We start from the raw sequence: 24494 nt of genomic DNA on the forward strand, positions 1-24494 counted from the left end.
ATGGTTCTTTATATCCCTCAAAGTAACTGGCTTTTTATTTATCCACAGCCCAAATTATTAACTAGGTGAAGAGAGGCACTTAATAAAATGCCTCCTGTCTTAAATCTGTGATCACGGTTGACCACAAATCATTTGCTGTCCTTCTAAGTAGTTAATTGGCTTACACAAAAAGCGTCCAACCATTAGAATATCATTCCTAAAGAGAAAAAAAAAAATTATCCCTTTGGGATAAGACATTCCAAGATCTAGGGATCTATTTTTAAATGAAAGTTCTATGAGAGAGTTATTAAACCATTATCAGTCATTAATATGTTAGTGTGAATTAAGTATTAGAGATTAGTAAGCCATTTCTAGAAAGGTATAAGGAAATAAAATGAGTAAGTGTTGATCTGTATGTCAGGTTATTACACTTTACAGTATGCAAGAATCTTTTAGAGCACTTGTTTGAAATGCAGATTTCTGGCCACCAGCCTAGAGTTCTGCTTTAGTAGGTCTAGGGTGGGGTCCAGGAATTTGCTTTGAACAGGTATTGCAGATATTTCTTATGCTGTAAATCTTGTCCTCTACACTTCTGAGAACACTGGCTTACATGCTGCCCCTCTGTTTCGAGCATGTGTTTCTCGGGCCTTTCAAAGAGGGATCTCCTAAAAGCCTCATTAGATGGTCTAGAGAGATCCTTGGCTTTTAATGTTCCCAGGATCCTAGTTATTCCCTCTGGACTAGGCACACTAAAGTGACCAGAACTGTGCTGCTTACTGACATCCCACACTATCTAGTTCTGTATGAACTGGCACCTAAATTATAGAATCTCTACACTCTGGATAGACCCTATATCAAGACTGTACTTTGAGCTAGAAATCAGAGACTGGGTCAGATTCTGTCTGGGAAGGTCGGCCCAAGGTGAGCTATCTGGGAAATAAGCATTTGGAGCAGTAGGATTTGAGACCAGAAAAGGAAGGTAAATGAATGCCAGAGATAATTTCTTTCACGTGAATCCTGCTTTATAGACTGTTACTGTTTCCACTTATTCTTTTCTGGAAGGTAAATATATTAAAAATATCATATATATCTCAGCTTTCTTATCAATTAAATGAAGAAGTTATCACATGTTCTAGTATGGATTTTGATGAGGGAAAAATACTGGAAATATCAAAACCAACTGAAAGGAAAAGCAGTAGAGAAACACAGGTAGCATTATAAAGGCCCTTTAGTATGTGACACAGATATATTCCTGAAATTTTTATTATAAAGCAGACTCCGCATAGAGAATTTACTTTTCCTAACTTCTCATTAGAATACTGAAAATGCATTCTTCTGGAAAATGATTTCTTGGGAGCTTGCAATAGCACCCTCAGATTTAACCTCTAAGCACACAGTCTACCATTCTACATGCTATGGTCTGCTGTCCTATAATACTCATAATCTCTCTCTTCCTCAGAACCCGATATTGTGCCCTAATCATTAAAAACGTGTCTAATGACCCACAAGACCACTGCTAACTAAGCTCAGGTTTAAGTGACCAGAACAAGTGCTTTGCTATTCTTCTCACCACCTTCAGGTTAAAGACCAGTTCCATAGATTCTCTTCCTTTGCCTTCCTGTACTGATTTCTTCAGCCAGAAATTCACCAATCAAAACTACTGTATTCTTCAAAATTTCCCCTTACTTCTTCCTACTTTGAAAGTGATCGTTTAAAAAAACCAAAGCACTTTTAATACCCTTACCTCTTTCCCACAAAAACTGTTTTTTAACAGAATTGCTAATCACAAAGGTACACCTCTCTCTCCTTTTTACCTTCAGCTTTCTTGGTTTCTATCTAGCTTTTCTCTCAACACCCCAGATCTCAAAGCCATTATGTGCTACCACTAGTGGCTACCACTTTCAATGGCACAGCTCTATAGATTAAGCAGAGCAAATTATTATTTAGGCACTCTTGAGCTCAAATTCATGAATGACAGCCACGACTAGGAAATGTGAGGTCTGGGTAAGAGACTACCTTTTGGTTTGTCTGAGATTTTCCTGGTATTAGCTCTGAGAGTCCCACATCCCATAAAACCCCTCAGTGCTGAACAGATTCTCAAGGTTGGTCACTTCAGCTTAGAAAGAGATTTGCAACTGCAAGCTCCATGAGGACAGAGCCTTTGCTTCATTCCAGACTGTACATCCAAAATGAAGGGCAGAGCTCTTTCCTCCATCCTTCTGTGCTGCCATAATGGTGTGCGTGAACATCCTGGCCAATGCACTTAAGAGCATCAACAATGCTGAAAAGAGAGGCAAATGCCAGGTTCTTATTAGGCTGTGCTCCAATGTCATCGTCCGTTTTCTGACCATGATGATGAAGCATGGTTACATTGGTGAATTCCAAATCATTGATGATCATAGAGCTGGGGAAATTGTTGTGAACCTCACAGGCAGGTTAAACAAGTGTGGAGTGATCAGCCCTAGATTCGATGTGCAACTCAAAGATCTGGAAAAATGGCAGAACAACCTGCTCTCATCCTGTCAGTTTGGTTTCATTGTACTGACAACTTCAGTGGGCATTATGGACCATGAAAAAGTAAGACGAAAATACACAGGAGGGAAAATCCTGGGATTCTTTTTCTAGGGATGTAATACATATGTTCAAATAAAATGCCTCAATGGACAAAAAAAAAAAAAAATGAAGGGCAGAGCAGGCCCTTAATAAATATTTTTGGAATGATGGAATCAATGAATGTCCGCTGAACAAAGAATGTTTTCATTGTACCCATCCCTCTGAATACTTGGGAGGAAAAGAAGGACAGAAATCCTAGATACCAGTAGCCAATAGCATGCATTTGACCTCTCTGGTCCACAAAAGAGTCATTCACCAACTGAGTTACCTTTCCAGGACCCTTAGGAAATGCTTCCAAGTCTTGCCAGTCTCATCCAAAAGCATAAGTCTCAGTACAGACCCGGAGGCAAATCCTTCAAAGCTACTTTAAAGCCAGCTGCAGTGGAGAATCATGGGAGTGGCACAACGTCCAAAATCCAAGGTTAATAGGCTGTGAATTGCCACTTTCTTCACTCATTGTCTGTGCTTCAGCAGTTTCTTTAACCTACAGTCATTTGGTTTGGGGAGGAGAAGAAGCAGCTGCGAGGGGGCAGCTGGCAACAATGCTCTCTCTTCCCCTTGTCCACACCCTTCACATCACACTTGCTCCCCCAAAGCATCAGGCTTTCAATTACACAGTAGATATTTATACAGCCTACCCAAAGCAAATTCTTATTTATTTTCCAAGTCATTCGGGCCAATTACTCACCTTTGGGCCCTGTAATATCGTTTGTTCTCTGCCAAACTGATCATTGTTCCTGTTGCAAATATGATAAATCCTGCACAGTTTTTTGCTCAATCATGTTTAAAATGATTCAGATTGTTGCAGAGATGAATGAATGATTGCACTGAGTCATGAGGTGTGGAACTCTTGGATGATTCTTTTAATTTAAGAATAATTCAGTTCTACTGGGGAGAACTGACTTACTTGGAAGACATATGTATAAATACCAGTTTATTTATCTCCTTCAATTCGGCCAAGACTTGCAAAATGCAATTTTTTTTTTTTTTGCCTTTACTTTTGCCATTAAGGACCCAAATTTCTTTTCCAGCTTTCACGAATATGTTGAATTACCACTTGTGTATAACACTGTGCTAGTATTGAAGGATTTGGGGAGGTTAGGAAAGCAATGATAAAGTTGATCCTACCCTGTTGGCGATTGTAGTCTACTTGAAAGAAAAGATGGGCACACAGGAAAAAAAGTAGCAACAGAATATTCAATATTGTCCATGATTAGGTTCCAAAATAGCGCAGTCCAGTAAATCTTCAGGTATGCTGCCCCAGACCAGCAGTATCAGAATCCCCTGGGGCTTGTTAGAAATGCAGATTCTTGGTCTCTACTCAGATCCACTGAATGTGAAATTTAGAAGCAGGCCTCAACGAGCTGTGTTTTAACAAGCTCTCTAGGGGTTCCTGAGGTTCACCCAGATTTGAGAACCTCTGCTGTAGACAGTTTAGTTCAGAGAAGTTTTGGAGAGTTACGTGGAAACTGGAAAGGAACGTGAGTTCAGCCTGACAGCATCTTTCTTGATTTCACTTTCCCAAATTACCTAGTAAATCTCTGTATAGATAACTCTCTTTACAACTATAGTTCTTTTAAAATCACTTGTGTGAATAGGCATTTACTTGTGATTGTCTTAGCTCCCTCCCTTCATTAAGATGCAAATCTAATGAAAGCAGGACCCTTGTTTCTACTTCGTCCCCAACTCTTGATAATACGCTGGAGACAAAAGTTTAATATGTTTTTTGCTGGATTTTATATATCCATGATTTTATATTTTTACATGATTTCTTAAATAAAAATTAAGGGCTTTTATTTCTGCCCGATATTGACATTGAAGGGAGTAAAAAGTCGTGTAGGAAATGATCCTTGCCCTCAGAATCTACTTGGAACAAAAATATATCCTCAAGAAAAATTAAATACCAGCACAAATTGACATATGGTAAAGTACAAATAAATGATTTAGATGAGATTAATAAATGCCTTAGGATTTGGAAAAGAAAGGGAGAGACATCCAACTGGTTGAGAAAGCTCCCAGGAAGGGGTGGAGTGGGAGCAAAAATTTCACAGAAAGACTAAGTAGCTTAGGCTGGCCCCGAACAATGGGGAAAAGGAGACGAGAACAGAAATAAAGAAAACTGGGAGGCTGAGCAAGATAGGTAGCATTTGAGGAGCCTCAGGGTGATGGCCCTGCTACAAAGGTGCCTGTGACATGGGGAGTGGAGAATGGAGAGTATGCAGCCTATGGAGAGCCATGGATGCCGTATTCACTTAGAATTTTTCCCTTAACTGTGAGCTTTGTTTTTTTTTTTTTAATTTTGTTTGAAGAGCAGGGCAGATAATAAAAGGAAGGGTAGACTGAAAGCCTGGTGCAGAAGGAATTGGAGGTGGGGAGGAAGAGAAGAAAATACATAGATAAGGCTATTGTAGGTTCAATATTTCAGCCCCATTCAGGGGGTGCTTCCTTTGATGTCCTGAGGGAGCAGAGAGCAGCTTTTTCCTGGAGGAGCTCAGTGCCATTGACACTGCCATGGAAAAGTTGAGAATTCCCAGACTGGGCTTTCAGGGAAGGCTTCATAGCAGAAGGGATACCAGAAGGACTAAGCAGAAGGATTAAGTGGAGTTAGCCAAGTGCAGATATCGGAGAAGGAAGATCCAGACAGAAGAACAGCAGCACAAAAGCACCCAAGTGAAAGAGAGCCGGGTATCCCAGAAAATGTAGGGCAGATTGGTTGACTTTCGGCAAAGGTGGATGTGAGCAAGTGACCAGAGGTGAGTCTTGGAGAGATGGGTGGGAGACAATGAAGGTCTTCTAGGCCAAAAGCTGGGGTTGATTTGAAAGGTTTTAGGAAGTTTGAAGAGAACTCTGAAGGGCGTTTGTGAGGAGATGCTGGCAGGGCATATAAAGAGAAAAAGGGTAAAAGGCCAGACCCTGAGGGAAGAGGAAGACTATGGGAATGTCGCAAAGCTTCAGAGTGGAAGAACCAGCAAGACTTAGTCACAATGGTTATGCGAGATGAGGGACAGGGAAAAGCATTTTAAAAATTTAGTTTTTTGAGATTGAGCAGCTCAGAGAATATTGTTACTGTTGAAAGAAATAGGGAAGTTTGGCAGGGAAACTGGGGGAGGTGGAAAGTTGATTATTTCAGTTTTGGACACGTTATTTTCTCTCTTGAGCTGTATTGTTTGGTTTCTGTACTTGTTCCTTCTTCCCTTAAATCTTAGTTTCAGTGCTTAGAGGGGGAAAAAAAAGAGCTGTTTCATATCTTGCGCAGGATCTAGGTGCATCTATTTATACAACCTAAAATTACCCAAGAGCCTAAGGGATCAATAGACAACTGAGCTGTTTCAGATTTTAAACGCCAAGTGCCCAGGTGAGGAGGTGCATGGAGAGAGCTTGTTCCACCCAGTGTTTCATTCCTTTCATCCCTGGCTGCAGGTGAGGGAAGACATGGGAAGTTCACTTTGTTGGCTAGACTTTTGTTTTTCTGAGGAGTCCTTACTCCAAGAATCAGGGCTTCACCATCGACCCGTCTGACTAGAATCACAAGTCTCTCATCCCCACTATCCTGGTTCAGCTTCTTGAAGACAAAGCTTTCTCAATAGATTCTAGCTTTCTGGGGACTGGAATTAAGGTTTCTGCAGTCTCAGAGACATTCACTTACCTCAAGTATTTTAGAGTCCTGCTCCAGCTGGTGGCTGGGGCTACCTGTCAGAGAGAAAATAGGTCAGCCTGACTCTCCTGATGGCTGAAGTGGAGAAAGTCCCATGGTTTGAGGTCAGGGTAGGACAGAACAGCCTGACCCTGGCTCTTCTCCATGGGGGCTACAGTAGAAGTGAGTTGGAATGGGGCCAACTGATACCTCTGCCTCCCTTTCAAGCTACCAGCCACATAGCCTCCTTGACTCTCACACATGCAGAGTCACTGACTGACCTGTTTAAGCACAATACATTTAACTTGAATTTCTTGGAGTCAAACTAACCCTATTTGAGTGACTTCCTTAGCAGGAGTACAGCATTGCCGAAAGATAAAATTCATAGAGGAATAAGAATGACTTTCTTAGGTTGGGATTGGACAGAACTAGAAGCACCTGCTCTGAAATCAGAGCAACTCTGGTGTCGTTCTTGACTCCTCTCTCCATCCTTCTCCTGGCCCCAACAGCTGGTTACTTGTCTCTTACTTCTATAAAACACCCTTCAAACCCATTCACTTCTTTTCATCTTTAATACCAGCCTAGACTTTTAATTCTTCTTGTTCCACTGTAATAACCCCCATACTGGCCTTTCTGCTTGCACTGCTGCCTAGCCACAGCACATTCTCTTCAGTGAAGAGAGATAGTCTTTCCACAAAGCAAATCTAGTTCTGTTCTGTGGTGGTTGTCTGTGATAAGAGACCAGATGAAGAGACAGAGGACCAGCAAGTCCCCCCATGTTGAAGCACCAGATAAGTGAGTGAGGCCATAGGAATGTTCTAGCCCTAGGGATCTTGAATTCTCCAGTCCTAGTCAAGACACAACAACCAGTATCACATGGAGCATAGAAGGACCACCTCTGTCAAGCTCTGCTCAAATTGCAGAACCATAAGCAGATAAATAGTTGCTGCTGTTTTAAGCCTCTAAGTCTTGGCATGGTTTGTTACACAGTGATAGATAGCTGAAACATGTCCAACTCTTGAAGTCAACTTTCCTTACGATGGTCCTAACACAGCCCTAACATCTTCAGCTTCATCTCTCATCATTCCACTTCATCTTCTACTCTAGGCCTTTGAACACTAATACCACATCTCACATCTCCTTCTTAGTATTACCTACTCATCTGTCTCTCATGGAAGCATCATTTCTCCTGGGAAATTTTTGATTCCATGAGACTGGGTTGAGGGCCTTATTAGGCTTTCTGTTGTACCTGCACTTATTTTACTGTAGCACTTGGCATGCTATATTATAATGACCTGGGTTTTCATTGATCTCTACCATTATACTTTTAGCTCCATGAAGGTGGGGACTATCTGCCTTTTTATAAATGTACCCCTTATTCCTAGAATACTATTTGGCACAATATGTGCTATTCAGTGTTGAATGAATGAATGAATGAATGGCCAACTGAATAAGGGATTAGAAGTATGGATAGTCTTTTTAGGCTTGATCATGTACCATTTATTTGTTGAAGAAAGCAGTTTTCTTGTCCAGTAGAATTCCCCAGGACTTGGCCATCTTCCTCCTCATGGACATAAAAAAAGTATATTTCTATATAATGCATTACATATAATTTATCTATGCACATTAACTACATTAGAACACTTTATGAACACTCTATTACAAATATTAAGCGCTTCCACATTCAGCAAATCTTTATTGAGCATCTACTCTGTACAGACTTCTTCTAATCTCTCAGTTAATAGGTAACGCCTTCCACACGAGAAACCTTGTTTAGATCTTTGCCTTCTTTTTTCCTTTATTGCCATAAATCCTGCTCAACAAACTCAAGCTTTCTGCTTATTTTTACTAAGTATCTACCGTGAACTACTCTAAGATCTTCTCAACTCAGTCTAAATTGCTACAGTGGACTCCAGCTAAATTGTATGCTTTGTGTAAGCTTTATAGTACGTTGTCTGTTTGTTTACCTGATGGTTAGATAAAGATATCCCTAGTACTTAACATATTCTTCTACATACAGACAATAAATATTTGTTGAATACAAGTGAATAAATGGATTTCTTATCTCCAATCATTATTTCTTTTTAAATAAGAACACTTAGACTAGATTCATCTTCATCATTTCTCTTTTTACTGAGTGCATTCTAGGTTCAGTGGTGAGCTGGAACCAGCTCATGTTACTTTGCAAAAGCCAATTGTTAAAATTTTAGGAATTTTCTGAGCCGATTGACATCATTTTGGTAGTTCGAAATAGGCCATGAAAAGAAAACTGACACCACAGAAATTGGTAGGTGCTATAAGTTAAGGTTGTTTTTCTCTTCTTCAGATTATACAATGGTAAACACATTCTCAGCCTATGTTAGGTACTGCACCAGCTATTATTTGAAAATGCAGAAAGTGCTCAACTTAGCCTGGGAATCATCTAATGCATTGGAATTTTTTTCTATTCCCTTTGCACATGAAACATCCAGATTAATTTGGCCATCTTCACTGCCCAGTACCCCAACAACTTGACATCTTTTACTTAACTCTCGGCTTCTTTAGAGCAGGTATTCGTCTCCAGCTCCTAGCTCCTGGCACAATGCTTGACATATAACAACGACTAACATTAATTGAGCACATACTCTGTGCCTGGCTTTTTATTTTAATTAATCCTCATCATAGGCTTATGAAGTAGGTACTATTATCCCCCTTATGTAAAAGGGGAAACTAAAAAACAGGGATATTTCCCCTGTGAAAACTTTTCATCCTTTAACCTCTATTTCAGTAAATGTTGCAATCTTCTACCCCATTGCTCAAGACATTAACCTATCAGTCATCTGTGATTTTTCTTTTCTCTCAGGCCCCCAACAGCCAATTCATTGTCAGGTCCTGTTGTTTCTACCACCGAAATACACTCCAATTCAGCATCTGTCCACTTCTTTCAATGCCTATTGCTATTATCCTAGTTTAAGTTATCATCACTTTTACCTGTATTACTGCTTTTCTTGCTGGCACTTCCCACTTTAATCTATTCTTCCACAGATGGTCAAAGTTCTTTTAAAAAATATAAGTCATATGATGTCATTTCTCTGAGTAAAATTTTTTTTTGTTAAAGTAAGAAGACTGGGCCCGAGCTGGAGGTCCTCATGCTAGACTCCATGTCAGCAAACCAAAATTTAGCTAAGTTTTTGTGCTTGGATCTCCCAGCACTTGATTGCTCAGCACAAGTTATCTGACCTGACTCTAAGACTTCCCTTTGCTCCATATAAGGAAAGTAAACCTACTTTAACCAATCAGCAAGTACCTTCTATTCCTTATTCCTGCTCACTTTGGTCTACAAAACCCTCTCAAATTGGACAATTCTTTGGAGCTCCTTTCTATCTTCTAGATTGGATGCTACCTGATTCTTGCATTGCTGAATAAAGCCAATAATAACTTTAAAATGAACTCAGTTGAATATTTTTCTTTAACATATTTAAATTACAAATTTATCTCCTACTACCTGTCAACATAAGAAGCATTCAAACCTCTAGAGACTTTTATGAGTTCGTTTGAGCCAAACTGACAACATCTGCTGGGTAGCAAGATCTCAAATGCTCTTGAGAATAACAGTTTTGCAGTTTTTTTTATGCATTTGAAATTAAGGAAGGGACCTAACTAAGATTACAAGAAGGTGGGAGAAAGCAAGGTGGGGATTGGATTATAGGATAAGTAAGATTATTTGCTCTCTTGAGGGTGGTTGTGTCTTAGAAGGGGTCCCAAAGGGGAGATCACACAGTAGAAGGGGTCTGAACAGAGGCATTTCAAAGGTGTGTTAACCTAGATGCACAGAAACAATGAACAGGGATCGGGATTGCTTAAAGCAAAGATAAACTTTTTACTAAAAAATTATACTCCTGGGGCATGACTTACTCATCATCTCCTGCCCAGCTAGGAATTTATGATAAGATCACCCTGTGGGTATTTTCCACTGAACCACTTTTTTGGTCCGCATACCTCTCCCTTGCTAATAAGCTCCAGTCACCTGGGTCTCCTTTCTGTCCCTGTGGAATGGGCCAATTTCCTGTATATATATTTGCCATTCCCAGGAATGTCTCTTCTGATAGTCCCACAACTGAGACCTTTCCTCAGGTCTTAGCTCAAATGTTACTTTCTCAGCAAAACCTGCTCTGGCTTCTATCCCAATTCTCACACATTGCTGTGTTGAGTTTCTTCATTGCAGCTGTATCTTATTTGATTACTTTTGGTTTCCTTCACCAGAATATAATTTCCATAAATGTAGAGTTGTGTGTCTGCCATGTGAACTGCTGTAAACCCAAGGCCTAGAATAAAAGTGCCTGCACATTGTAGGTGCCCAGACTGATTTTTTAAACAATGAATTAATCAGTCAATGAGGAAAATAAATGATCCGAGACTCCAGTCCAGGTTCCAGAGCTGAGCATTTTGGTTAAATGAATAGCCTGGGTTCAAACCAAGGAGCTCCTCTGGCCTCCATTTGGAGGCTGTTGGACAGAAAGGTGAGGGGACTACCCACGTTATCAGTCAGTCTCCTGATCTGTGAATACTCAAGTACTTCTGCTTTATATAACCTTTCTAAAGCTGGATGCCCCTCCTTTTCACCTGCAGGATAGAGGAAATGGAACATGTACAGCAGTGACACCCACCAACAGCAGGAATATTTCAGAGAAAGTCCAGTTCAGCTTTGGAAAGAGTTCTGGGGAGAATTAAATATACAGCATGACTAAAATAAAGTGATTGAGGGTGAGGTAAGGAGGGAGGTGGATCGTTTGTTCAAGGATGCACGGAATAGTTTAGAATTTAGACAATAACCATTGTTTTCTGAGAGAATTCCCGAGATTCTGTCTGTGGGCAAAAAGGAGAGTGCCTACCAAATGAGGCAAAGGGGGAAGAAGGGGAAAGAAGAGATTTAGAATATTCAATCTCTTGGATAATGTGCTGTTGACCATGGAACAAGATATTTCAGGAGTTTTAAAAAATGTTTTATTTAGTATATCATTAACTTTGCTAATCTTAAAGATTTCCCCTTCTTTTGGGTTGATATAGTCAGACTATTTAGGGAAACGTTATAAGAATCTCCCATTCCCGGTCCCAATTCTTTGGATTTTTCCTTCAAATGCAAATAAGATCATTTACCATTTGGATATACTGTAATTAAAGAGAGGAAGGGGCAGTTTCTTAATCCTAAAACAGATTTTCTTTTTTCCGTGTGGGGGTTCATTCAGAGTCATTTAAAGTCATTAAAGAAGGTTCAGAGAGGACCCACTGAGAGGGGTTGGGCAAAGGATGGTGGTGGTGAAGGGGGTGGTGGGGATGCTGAATTCAACAAGAGAAAAATATTGAAGCTGGATCAAATTATAAGACATCAAACCCCACAGGATTTGACATCAGACAACTCTTTATGGTAAGATATTAAGTACTTAATATTTTATTTTCATTGCAGGTCATCTTGCATTGTACCCCAAAGCTATTTGTTCTTAGAACAAATGTGCATATGCTTATTAGATTTAACAATCCACTGCTTACTGCTAGTAAAGGGGTCAAGCTAAAGGGGACTCCCTTGAATGAATAATTCTCATTTGCACTTGTGACAAAAAACATTAGTTCTCAAACCAAAAGAATAGGATTGGGCTGGAGTAATGCAGAATCATTACTTTTTATATATTTTATTTCATGTGAACTATTTTCCCCCGGATGTGTTTAAATTTGAAACTGGTTTATTATCTAAAAAATAATCAAGACGTTTTAGAATTTAAGCCAAGGTGAAAAGCCAGTAGCCACCCAGATTCCCTTCTGCATCTACCTCTCTATATAAGTGGATTGTATTGATTATTTGACTGGGTAAACACCCAGAAAGAAAGTAAACAACTTAGTTGACACTTAGTGTTATTTTATCCATTCTTCTGATTTTCATCTGTTCAGAGGAAATTTGATTCATTTTCCTAGATCAGTAATAACTTCTGGATTCTCTCAACAACAACAAAAAAAACCCAAAAATAAAAAGATGGTTTTTGGGGGTCAAGAGCTGAATCACAAGTTTAGTAGGAGGTGGACCGACTGACACAGCTGACTAACTGGACTGTGTTTCCTCAGCTCTTCCAACCACCCTGTGACAGCCCTTCTGTGGGACTCGGGCGGGGGTGGGGGGGAGTGAAATGTTGGGGCTGAGGCCCTTTTCTAGTTGATGAAATGCTTCGTCATTGCTGTCATCATCGACTGGGGCAAAGACACATCTTCAGTAATAAGGCATGACTGTAATTCCTCACCCTCTGGCTATTATTAATCATAATTCATTTCATGAAAAGGGAATAAAAGCCTCGTAGGCCCAAAGCACATCCAAACTGGAAGGATTTCAGGTTTGGGTGTGTGAGGCCTTTTCTTTCTTAAAGGGGGAAGTGAGTGTGTTCTCCGGAGGAAAGAGGTCTGGTTGTAGCCAACAGAGAGCCAGATCAACCTCTTGCTTGGGAAAGGTCTTACTCATAATGAGGAGAAAATAAACAGCCTTTCTGACTCTCGATTAACAATCTGTATTGATTTAATAGTCTGCAGTTATGTTATTTGCCTTTTTTTCCCCCCTTAGAAAACAAGACATGTCCAAGTGCCTTGGGCTATCATCTATCTAGTCCTGACTTAGCCTGGAATTACTTGGAGATTATTCATCTTTGCTAATGAATAACTCCCAGAACTATAAAGCTGAAAGAATTCTTAGAGATCATCTCACATACCTCCTCAGTTCAAAGATAAGGGAAAAACCAAGATGATAAGATTTCCAGGGACTCACTCAAGGACACAACTAGACCTCAGAATTGAGGCTATAGCACCCAGGGCTTCTAGCTCTTAAGGCCTGTGTTCTTTCCACCACAGCAAAACTTCAGCTGAGCGTAATGGGCTCTTAAGAGTTCGTGTGTCACACTGGAGCTCAGTAAGGTGTATGCCTAATTATTAAAGAAGGACAACCTGGCACATGGGGAAGATGCTATGGGGTATAGAGGGCAGGCTTTGAGGAATCGGAGGACTTGGGTGCAAATGAAGACTACTTCGTTGTTTGCATAGTTTTGGGCAAACTACCATTAGTGAAACTAAAGAACTAGAAAACCTGAGTTTCTTGGTCTGTAAATGGGTCTAATAATATCGAGGAGCAGCGTCGGTTGTAAAAATTAAGATAATGCATGTGAAGTGCTCAGCATAGTGCATGGCATATAGTTAGCCTTGGTAAATTAAGGCTTATATTGCTATCATCAGTAACAAATAGGTTTCCTTACTGAGGGCTAAAAGAAGATTAGAGGGTAAAGAACATGCAGATTTTCTCTCAACCATGTCCTGGCATGACACTTTTCCCTTCCTTCTCAGTAGGACAGCTTTCTTTGCCATGGAGGTCATCTGCTTTTTCTGTCCCTTACCTAGCAAAGATGAGGATGTACGTGGTGGCAGTTCACTCACTCAGGCGATAAAATAATGTGAGTTCTTAGGGTTCATCTCTGCCCTAACCCAGCCCAGGCCCACCTTCAAAATGCTGGAAATCACAAGCTCGTTACCCCTACTCCTCTCCCCCGACTTCTCCGTTTCACCTTTCTCCTTAACCCTTCTGCTCCTCCTCCTTCTTTCTTTCATTTTCCTCCTCTCTGTCCTCTTTTCTGTCTTCTCACCAGTTGCTACCACTGATCTAGCACTGGTAACACTACGAAATCCTCCGATGTCTTCTTTTTCTTATGTTGTTAAAAAAGAATTTTTTACTGTGTGTTAAAAATAAATTTTGTTCTCAGACATGACAAATCTGAGATGCACCTTGAAGAAAGGCGGGACTGCAGGGCTGAGAGCCCCCAGCTGTTTCTACTAGGATCCATCTCAGCTTGAGGCTGGCTTCTCAGGGCAGCCTGGCTTCCCTGGCTGAGCACATGATGCTACAAAGGCTGGGCTATTTCTGCTCCATGAAGGATACTTCTAATGGGCTTTTTTTTTCTTTTTCATTTAAAAAAAATTTTTTTTTTTTTTTTTTTTATACCCAGGGCTCCCTTGGGGTGGCAGGGACTTAGACACATCTTCATCTTGGTCTGAAGGCTCCCCCTCACCAATGCTACTGCCACCTGTTTTTTTTTTTTTTCCCTCAAGTGTTTCCTGTGCAACCCCATTCCAACTCTTGCTTCCCAAAGAACTCAAGAAAATATGCTGATCAGCATCACATCCTTAGGGCCATATGTGTGGGACACATATGTGTCTGGAAGGGGACCAAATGACATACACAAGGAAAATGCTCAGGACAGAAGAAATAGGTGAGCATCAACTATGTGCTGGGCACTGAACCAGGCCCTTGGTATACATGATTTAATTTAGTCTTCATAATGAAACTGATGAAGCTTTTACTACTTCCATTGACTGTTAAAGACACTAAGGCTCAGAAGGTTAAGAAACTTTGCCCAAGGTCACCCAGTTATTGAGGGTGAAGCCAAGATTTGACCCTAGACCGTTTTGACTTCAGTTTTTGAGCTCTTTACGTTACTATGTCTATTGTGTAGCAGAGGATAAGGCAGCAGAACGGGCCCGCTCCATTCCCTAAAGGCCCAGAAGCTAATGGTGTCTTCGTCAATACTCAGTAACTCTATCAGAGCCAGGAGAATCATTCAGTGTGCTGTGCAGGAGAGAGAAATTAGAATCCGTCACCTCACCATATAAACACCTTCTGAATCTCCTACTCTGACTGACCCCTTTCCCCACATTCCATTTCAGATATAAAGAACTAAGCCCAATAAAGGTAAAAATCATAATTATTACAGATTAATAATACAAAGTTAGCTTACACTTAATAGGAGAGCTCTTGTGATACATACCTTTTCATCCACACACAACCACACATTTTTCTTGCTTAATATCTGTTCTTCCATCTGCCTTGCAAAAACACCCTTGTGAGTGTTCTTGCGGGTCTGTCCTCCTGCTGACCCTGAATTTCAAGGAGGAGGCAGATGCTCAGCTGCTGCTCAGCCCTCTGGCTATACTTTGAGCCTCAGAGAGACAAGCAGGTACATGATTTTCTGCCGTGTTACAAATAGGGAAACATGAGGGAGTAACTTGGGTTGTATGTATTATGTAGGATGGCTATATGGGGCTTGATGTCTTCCTGTGCTTTGGCTCAAAGGAAATTACAAATGTTATTAAGCATTTGTTATACTCTGTCTCGTGGGAATTTCATTTAGACCCTTGATATATAAATGCTAGATCTGACCTCCAAAAAGGATGTTAGTGCCACTTAATGATGATTTACTATGTGCCGAGCACTGTGATAGGCTCTTTACATGCATCTGCTCTTTCACAGCTTTTGAGGTAGGCATGATTGTCCCATTTCACTTGTAAGCACACAGATCTAGAGAGGTTAAGCAACTGGCTTAAGATCACAGAGCTTGTCAGAGGCAGAATTAAGATTTAAACCTAACTAATTCCAAAATTTATTCTCTGCACTGTACTATATAGCTTTGGGAAGGAATAGTCTTATGATACCCTTAACCTTAATGTTTTAAAATAGATATTAAAGCTATTTGCTATCTGTCATATCTTAAAAACAGTTTAGTAAGATAAACATTATTTTCCTTTCTAAGACATCCTTCTCTTTTTGCTCCTTTCTCCTCCCCAACTACCCCTTTTGAAGTCAGACTTCTAAGATAAAACTAGTCCCCACTTCCTTAGATCCCATTCTCTCCTCAGCATATTTCTATTGCTCATCTTGTTCTGAACCTGCTCTTGTCATTGTCCCTGATGACCTTCGTGTTGTCAAATCCACTGGACTTCCCTCTCCCCACCCTTGCCCCTATCTTTTTCAGATATTTAAGGAATATTTAAGGAATATCTGACCCAGCCTTCTTGAAAGAATGTCTCCCTTTTTACCTCTCTTGCCACTCCTCAGTCTCCCTCACAGGTTCTTTTTTATCTGCTGGTGGCACATACTACCAGCTGTGTGTGCAATAGCCATTCCTTCCTGCTTCCCTATGAGTACTACCCCAGTGCTACTCAGGATAGCAAAGTACCCACCTGGACTCACTTGGAATTAGGGTGGATATGTATTATAGTTCTGGCCAATGAAGAAGTTGGTCGAGTGAAGGCTTCTAGGACAGCTTTCATTTATTGATAAAAAAGGCTGACTTGTCCTGTGCCCTTCCTTCCTACATGAATTGTGGTTGCCTATTAAAAGTGCAACTACTATCTTGTGACCATAAAGCCACAGCTTGAGGATGGAGGCCTACATGTAAAGATAGCAGAAGGGGAAGATACAAGAACTTGGGTCTCCAAAACTATAATTGGTCAGCTGCACCATCCTTGGGCTGCCCAGCTCCGGACTTTACATTATGTGAGAAGAACACGCCCATCTGTTTTAGACTCTACAAGTGCCATCAAGTACATTCTGAACTGATATTCTACCTGGCCTCTGAATCTTAGAAACACCCAGGATTTAGTCATTGGACCCTCTTGTCCTTTATCCCTTTAGTGATATACAGATACTGGGAGAATGAAACTCTTGCTAGGTTACTTTATGTTTTCCCTTAGCTTTAAATAATAATTGGACTTCATTATTCCTCTACCCAAACCCCTTTGTGTCAGATGCTTCCCATCCTCTCCTCTCAGCCTCATTTTTGTTTTCAGCTGTGGCTGGGGTGGGTAGCCCCAGATGGGCTTTAAGTCGATTCATAAGATAGTGGATACCTGCTGGGCACACCTGTGAATGGGGAATTTGCTTCCTGTTTGGGAATTCCTCCAAATTTACACACAGTAGGAAGCTTGAAGCAAAGGATAAACAGTCCCACCTCTAGTCCATTAGGATTCCAATTCTGGAAGGCTTGCTTTATGCTCCTCAGGAGGTTAGTAAAGGAAGCTCCGTTGCTTCTGTTGTAAGCAGCACTTTAAACACATTGCTTTTTCATCTTTCCCTGCCTTAATCTCTCCATCTCTCCTTTTTCCTGGGATCATTTCAAGTAAACTACTTGAAGGTAGGTTTTTATTTCAGGCTCTATTGTCTCCTTGAACCCAGGCTAAGATACCCTTTACTGGCTTTCCCTTTCACTTGGAATAACCTGCCAACAAATCACTGCTCACCTCTTCTAGCTCATCTCACTCTACTCTCCCCTCTTGTATGATACCATATGCACACTGGCTCCCTCCTAGTTTCTTAAATACATACAAAAATAAAAATGTCAGTAAAGGGTAGCACCGCCACTCCAAAATATGCCTCTTTGGCATAAGAATTATTTTAAGCTGATTATTTTTGAGAAGAAGCAGACACTGGAGAAGCTTTAAAAACAGTAAAAATTACCTTTTTCAAAAGGGAAATTTACATGTATAAAGAACATCTCCAGTTGTAAGGTATCCCCCTGTCTACCAGGAAGAGAAGGATGACTCTAAATCACAAGAAACTCTCATCAAGAGGAGACGCCAGATATAAATCTGCACACAACTTTTTCCGATAAACTCTCATAACTGGCCTCTCTACCCTTCAACATCTTTCTTTTGTTTTTACTTGAATATGGTATTTAACATGGTTGCTTGGGTCATTTCTAGGAGTTGCTCAGTTATCCTGGATCTCTCCCATGTAAAATATTATTAAACTTTGTTTTTCTTTTAATCTGTTTTTTATTACTTTTCAGCCATAGAACCTAGAAGGTAGAGATAAAATTATTTTTCCTCCCCTACACCCGTTAGTAGGTTTCACCTGAAATTTATCTTGGCTGGAGAACCAGGGTTGTCCATCTCCAGAATAGGTAGGTACATGCAGGAGACCAAGGCTCAGTTCTGGAGAGGGCTTAAAGAGCAGACAATGAGAGCAAAGGGGAGAAGGAGCAACAGACCTCTACAGGGAAATAGCACATTATTTTCTCTTCCCTCCAGGGAGTTTTCTGTGTAACATGCCCCCCACTGGAACCAGGACTCTGCCTTGAGCAGGCTGACTTGATCAACAATGGGGGCATACTGACATTCCTTTCTGTGGGAGTTGTGCGAAACTCCCTCCTCTACCAGGTGATTCTCTCCCCCCATCCCGCTTCTATTCTTACAGGATGACTTTGTCTCCAATATAGTACAATTAATCACATTACAACTTGAAAATGGGAAATTTTCTCATACATTTCATGTGCGTTGTGACATATCCTAAGTCTCCCAGATGAAGACTTTGTTTGTAGATTCTCTGGTCTTATCAGAGAAATATTTCTAATTCCTTTTTGTAATTTCGATCCCTTATCAAATTCATACAGTTTCTTGTGGAAAGTTTGGAAAATACAGAAAGCATAAAAAAGCAAACAGACAAATCATAATTCTACTAGAAAGAAAATAGTTTGGCATATGTCCATAGATTTATTTACATGCATGATTTCCCTGTACATAAAGCTGCCAACATGCTTTAAAATTCTCCGGGAGCATGTGACTTGCATGGATGACTGCTCTCATTCTGGTCCCTCTCAGGCCTGTCAGTCAGTCTGGTAATGGGGGTGAACACATGACCCAAGCAGGTCCAATCAGAGTCCTTACTTAGGAATGATATATGGACCCTGGGAGGAGGGAGCTTTCTTATATTACTAGAACTGCTAGGCTTGGATGTGAAGTGACTGGCAGTATTGGTGGACATTTTCCTTATAATAGAAAAAGCCAATATCACCCTAATAAATTTAATAAAAAAGAAGAAGAAACCTATTGTAGAAAGAGAATGAAACCAATATATAGGGTTAAGAATAGCCAAGAAATGAAGAGAGAAACAGAAAGAGCAAGAACCGTTGATCACAGGTAAGAATCTTTTCAAGTCAGTCATATCCATGGACTTCCCTGTTTATTGGAACCAATAAATTCCTGTTTAAAAAAATAATTTTAACTGGGTTTTTAATATCTGAACCTAGAGAGTCATGATTAGTACAGTACTTGTAGATATCATCTCATTCAATACTTCAACAATTTTATGAACTGCATTTTAGCCATGTTTTACAGATAAGGAGACTGAAATTTAGAGAGGTTAAATGTCTTGCTTAAAATCCCTTGGGTCAAGAATTTATCTAACTCTAAACCTGAATTCTTAGTCTTATTATATTATGATTACAGTTTTATTTTATTTTTAAGTTTTTCTTTTAAAAAATTTGTTGATTAAATGTATTTGCTGCTGCTCAATTACCAAATGTTAACCAGTTTCTAGCATAACGATACCTCTTCTTTGTTTTATCAAAGAGTGTCAAGGGTAGGACAAGACAGGCAACTTCTCTGGGCAGGAAACAATTGGGCACAGAGCACAAAGAGGGCACAATGGAGTTACTCTTTTGTTAGAAGAGTCTGTTCTAAATAGTCTCCATTCTTCCCTCCAGCCCAACCACAGTCCCCACACACATACACACGGGGCCTGGCCAATGTCTCTTATCATGGATGATGTTTTCAAAGTGAGTTGAGAATATGAACATGACATAGTCTCACAATCAGTGACTTATGACAGCCATGGTGTGGACAGGGGTGGGGAAAAGGCTTATTCAAATCAGGGTATGGGCTTCAAGTAAGACCTTAAAACACATCTGTAAAGGGGCAGCCTCTATCCTTCCCCAACCCCGAGAATCCACCTCTCGTCCTGGAATTCTCTGACATCTCTCTTCCCATATTCTTCTCCTCTCAGATAGTGATAGCATAGGGGTTGTATGAGTTTCCGAGGGCTTCTGTAATAAAGTTACAGACTAAGTGGCTTAAACAATAAAAATTTATTCTCTCATGTCTAGTTCTAGAGTCTGGACATTTAAAATCAAGTGACAAGAGGGTCACTCTTCCACTGAAGGCTCTAGAAAAGACTCCTTCCTCGTTCTTTTCCAGCTTCCAGTGACCCCAGCTATTCCTTGGCTTGTGGGATCATAACTCCAATCTTTGCCTCTGTTTTGACATGGTCTTCCTTTCCTATGTCTCTGTCACAATTCGACTATTATTATTAAGATAGCCATTTTTAATTTTATTTATTTATTTTTGCCCCCTGTACGAGGATTGACTTAAATACAGGAACTGTACGATAGGAAATAAAACTTTTTTCTCTGCCCTCTTAAGTTCAGCACTCAGGGGCCACAAATTAAACCAATAAAAGCCATTAACAGGAGAATAAAATACAGTTTGTTTACACATCCTACACACATGCATGTGGAAGCACTAAGTGATGAATAACTCAAAGGGTAGTTAGAATATGGGGCCTACATACCATCTTAACACAGGGTGATAAATTATGGAGAGGTAACAAGAAAAAGGAAAGCGTTTGAGCTCCTAAGGGTGGTAAATTGTGGGAAGGCAAATATGCCAGGGAAACTAGTAGAAAATAAGGGTTATTTTAGTAAGATATATTTGCTCAGACCTTTGTTAGTACTGACTTTCTGTCTCTAGACATAATGGTTGGTTGTTTTTCTCCTTTGTGAGAAAGGGTAGGGGAAGCACCTTCACAAAGGCAGGTGGCGGGAAGGCAAAAAACTCCTGCATTTGCTACTACTTAATTGCTTTCGTACCAACTCTTATGACAAAGTGGCTTATTTTGGGGTGGCATTTTCTGATCCCCTTCAAAACAAGTCAATTGATGAAGCACATCAATAATTATGAGTATGTTTTTATTTATAGACTTATGGACTTCGGAATACAAAAAGACTTGAAAAACTATCTATTCTTATTCACTTATTTTAGAGGCAAGGCAACTGGAGCACAGAGACATCAAGGAACTTACTACTATCTGAACTTTAGCTCATATCTTTTATGGCTCCTCCTTACTACATATGGAATACATTCTAAAAATGACAGGTTCTTCAGGGTCTGTCTACTTTTCCAGACTTATTTCCCACCTATTCACTTCTTTGTTTTGTTGCTTTTGTTAATAGTAAACTTCTTGTAATCCTTCTGTGAACATCATATGATTTTATGTGTGGTGGCTTTGCCCACACATGTTTTCCCCTGACTAACTCTTATTCAGGCATCAGTTCCTCCCAGAAGCTTTCTCTAAATCTGTAGGTTGCTCTAAATCCCCACTACTCTATCTTCATAGGACTTGGTGCATCCATCTGATATAGCAATTGCTCTGAATATTGAAATTGATGGAATTTCCCAAATTCTAAGTCCATTTAGTTTAGGGATCATGCCACATTCGTTTTCATGATCCCAGGCCTATTATGTGCACAGTGTCTGGCACATAATAGACACTCCGCTAATGTTTAAGTTAAACTGAATTGATTTTTCTAACAAGTTAATGAAATAATCATGCCAGTTATTGCATATCTACTCCATCATACTGCAGTTTTAAAAATACTTTGTTCCAAAATTCAATTAATATTAGTAAAATTTGTGGGTAGACACATTACCCAGCAATCTTATTTCTGGGTATTTATCCTAAAAATATAAATCATTAATTTAGAAAGACATATGCATCCCTATGTTCATTGCAGCATCATTTATGATAGCCAAGATATGGAAGCAACCTAAGTGTCCATCAATAGATGATTGGATAAAGAGGATGTGGTACATGTATACAATGGAATATTACTTGACCATAAAAAGAATGAAATCTTCCCATTTGCAACAAATGGATGGACCTTGAGGGCTTTATGTTCAGTGAAATAAGTCAGATAGAGAAAGATAAGTACCATATAATTTCACTTATAAGTGGAATTTTAAAAACAAAATAAACAAATAAACAAGACAAAAAAATCTCAAAGATACAGAGAACAAAGTTATGGTTGCCAGATGGGAGCAGATTGAGGGGCTGGGTGAAAATGTGAAGGGATTAAGCAGTACAAATTGGCTGTTACACAATAGTCACAGGGATATAAAATACAGCATAGGGAATATAATCAATAATATTGTATTAACTGTGTATGGTGTCAGTTGGGTACTAGATTTATTGGGGTAGGGGGATCACTTTGTAAGTTATAGAAATGACTACCAACTATGCCGTATACCTGAAACTAATATAATATTAAATGTCAGCCATAATTAAAAAATAAAAAACTTTTCCAAATATTTGTGGGTAGACATTTCTTCCTGTTTTTCAGTTACTAGGTTTTCTCTTATTTAAGAACATACAAAGTCTACAGCCATGCTACCCTGAACACACCTGATCCTGTCTGATCTCAGAAGCTAAGCAGGGTCAGGCTTGGTTAGTACTTGGATGGGAGACCACCTAGGAAGACCAGGTGCTGTAGGTATAAAAAATAAAAAATAAAAATAAATAAAAAATAAAAAAAAGAACATACAATTTCCTTCTTCAGCCTACAGACCACCTCATTAGGTTTCTCTTTTATGCATATATGTGTCTGTGAAGAGAATTATGCTTATGTTTCTGGCCATTTCTAATTGATCTACAACACAAGTCCTACAAAGCACACACCCAGATGGGGAACGTCAGAAGTTAGTAAGAACGTTCCGTTATTTTTGATCATCATTGTGAAGAAACTATTTTATCTACTATTTCTTGTAAAGTCGTGGTTTAGAAGCAGAGATATCTTATAACAAAATTCCCCTTCTTTTCTTCCCACTCTATCAATAACTAACAGTAGCAAAAACATGAGATGAACTTATCCTAACTACTGACCAAAAAAGCACCTAAAATCCTCCTCCTCTAAATCTCACCATACTATCAATTCTAAAAAATGCTTACCATTCTGAGACTTTAAAAACTATAGTAGTAAGAACACATAAAATAAACACACAGTCTCAAAGCTAAAAATTATTGAACCTTAATTTAATTTCAAGTAAATAAATTTTTTTATTTATATTTTATGAAATGTGAATTCACATTTTATTAAAATGTAATAAAAAATTAAAATAAGGGTAAGATATTTCTAATTTCTACTAAAATAAGGGGAAAAAACAATAAATGAGAATCCAGAAATCACAATGTTTGCTTTTGCTACATACGTAGGGAAGAGGAGCTCTCCTCCTAACTTAAGACACTTAGGAACTATTCAAAAATGGATGATTTATCAGCATCTCACTTTTAACTGTCAACATTAACTCACATGGGTCAAAAATACAACTTTAAAAATGAAATATAAAAGTACTATAAAATAAAAATGATTGAAAAATAATTTTGAGATAAAGAAAAATTTTCTAAATAAGCAACAAAATGTCCAGACAAATTTGGAAAAATTTTTGCAGAGTGTGTGACAAACATAAGGTTAATATTGATAATAGACAAAGACTTCTTTATATATCAATAAGAAAAAGCAGGAAAAATGGCAAGGAATGTAAGCAGGCAATTCATAAAAGAATAAAAAGAAAGAACCAATAATAATCACATTTACATACTTATTAGTGAGAGAAATGACTATAATAATTAAAGAATGCAAATGAAATATCATACTATTTCCATCATATTGTCAGATAAAAAATGGAAAAAACTTGGCAATAAAGTAGAGAAATAAATATCATGTATTTGTGACTTGTAATTGAAATTTATCTCACCTTTCTAGATACCAGTGGTACAACATGTATCAAAATTTAAAATATGCATTTTTATTGACCTCCAAATCTCACTTTTTGTAAAATATTTTATCACAAGTACAAAGATAAGCACATGAATGTTTACCGTATTTTAATTTTTCTTCTGTTTTTATTTTTATTAAAATTATACATGCACATAATTTAAAGAATGCAATACTTCTACAAGGCTTATTCTAAAAATAGCAACCCCTGATCATCCCTACCTATTTCCTGCTCCCCAGAACCTCCAACATTTTTAGTTGATTATTTCAGTATTCATCTTCATAATTTAAATAATAAGTTATATGTTTACTTCTTGAGTTTTTAGTTTTAGGACTCATCAGTTGATTTCCCGATAGAGAACTAAGACCGTAGCTCTCTCTCACAGCTCACCCCAGGATACACACACTTCTTGCCCTTCTCAATCTCCCACTAGTTTTTAACTATCATTTAGTTTGGGTCAATACTCAGGATGTACATTATTAGTAGCATGTAAATGCTAATCATGACATCAGCCACGTGATATAATTGATTAGTTTTTCAGTTCTTGCGCAGAATTTGCTTTTCCTGTTAATAACTTCCTTTTCTTCCCCTCTTCATTTTCTACCCCCTTTCGTCTTAAGCCGGCTTTCATTTGTGTAGCTTGAAGGAACCTCCACCCTGCTGGAGGAAGCAGCAGGGTGACCCAGAAATGCTGTTGCAGTTTCTGATCATGTAGTAAGGCTCTCTCAGAGGAGAGAGCAGTAGTTCAGATTAGGGGCTTGAATGTAGCGCTTCCACATTCCAGCTAGTAAGTTATTTCACCTCTGCGAGCCTTCATATGAAAGAT

The 24494-nt window shown here is 39.2% G+C and overlaps 1 protein-coding gene and 1 non-coding gene across 2 annotated transcripts; both read left to right on the top strand.

Annotated features, from left to right (window-relative positions):
• The first annotated feature begins 2187 nt into the window (after window positions 1-2187).
• LOC107502649 (40S ribosomal protein S15a-like) lies at window positions 2188-2659 on the top strand. Its single transcript, XM_036221888.1, has one exon. The coding sequence runs from the start codon at window positions 2212-2214 to the stop codon at window positions 2602-2604; it is 393 nt and encodes a 130-aa protein (XP_036077781.1). The 5' UTR covers window positions 2188-2211; the 3' UTR covers window positions 2605-2659.
• A 19611-nt stretch (window positions 2660-22270) lies between these two features.
• Window positions 22271-22389, top strand: LOC118605572. Its single transcript, XR_004952210.1, has one exon. It is a non-coding gene; the product is annotated as a 5S ribosomal RNA (ribosomal RNA).
• Window positions 22390-24494: the final 2105 nt, after the last annotated feature.

The sequence above is a fragment of the Rousettus aegyptiacus genome, unplaced genomic scaffold (genome assembly GCF_014176215.1).
Source record: "Rousettus aegyptiacus isolate mRouAeg1 unplaced genomic scaffold, mRouAeg1.p scaffold_m13_p_1, whole genome shotgun sequence".
In the NCBI taxonomy this organism is placed as follows: Eukaryota; Metazoa; Chordata; class Mammalia; order Chiroptera; family Pteropodidae; genus Rousettus; species Rousettus aegyptiacus.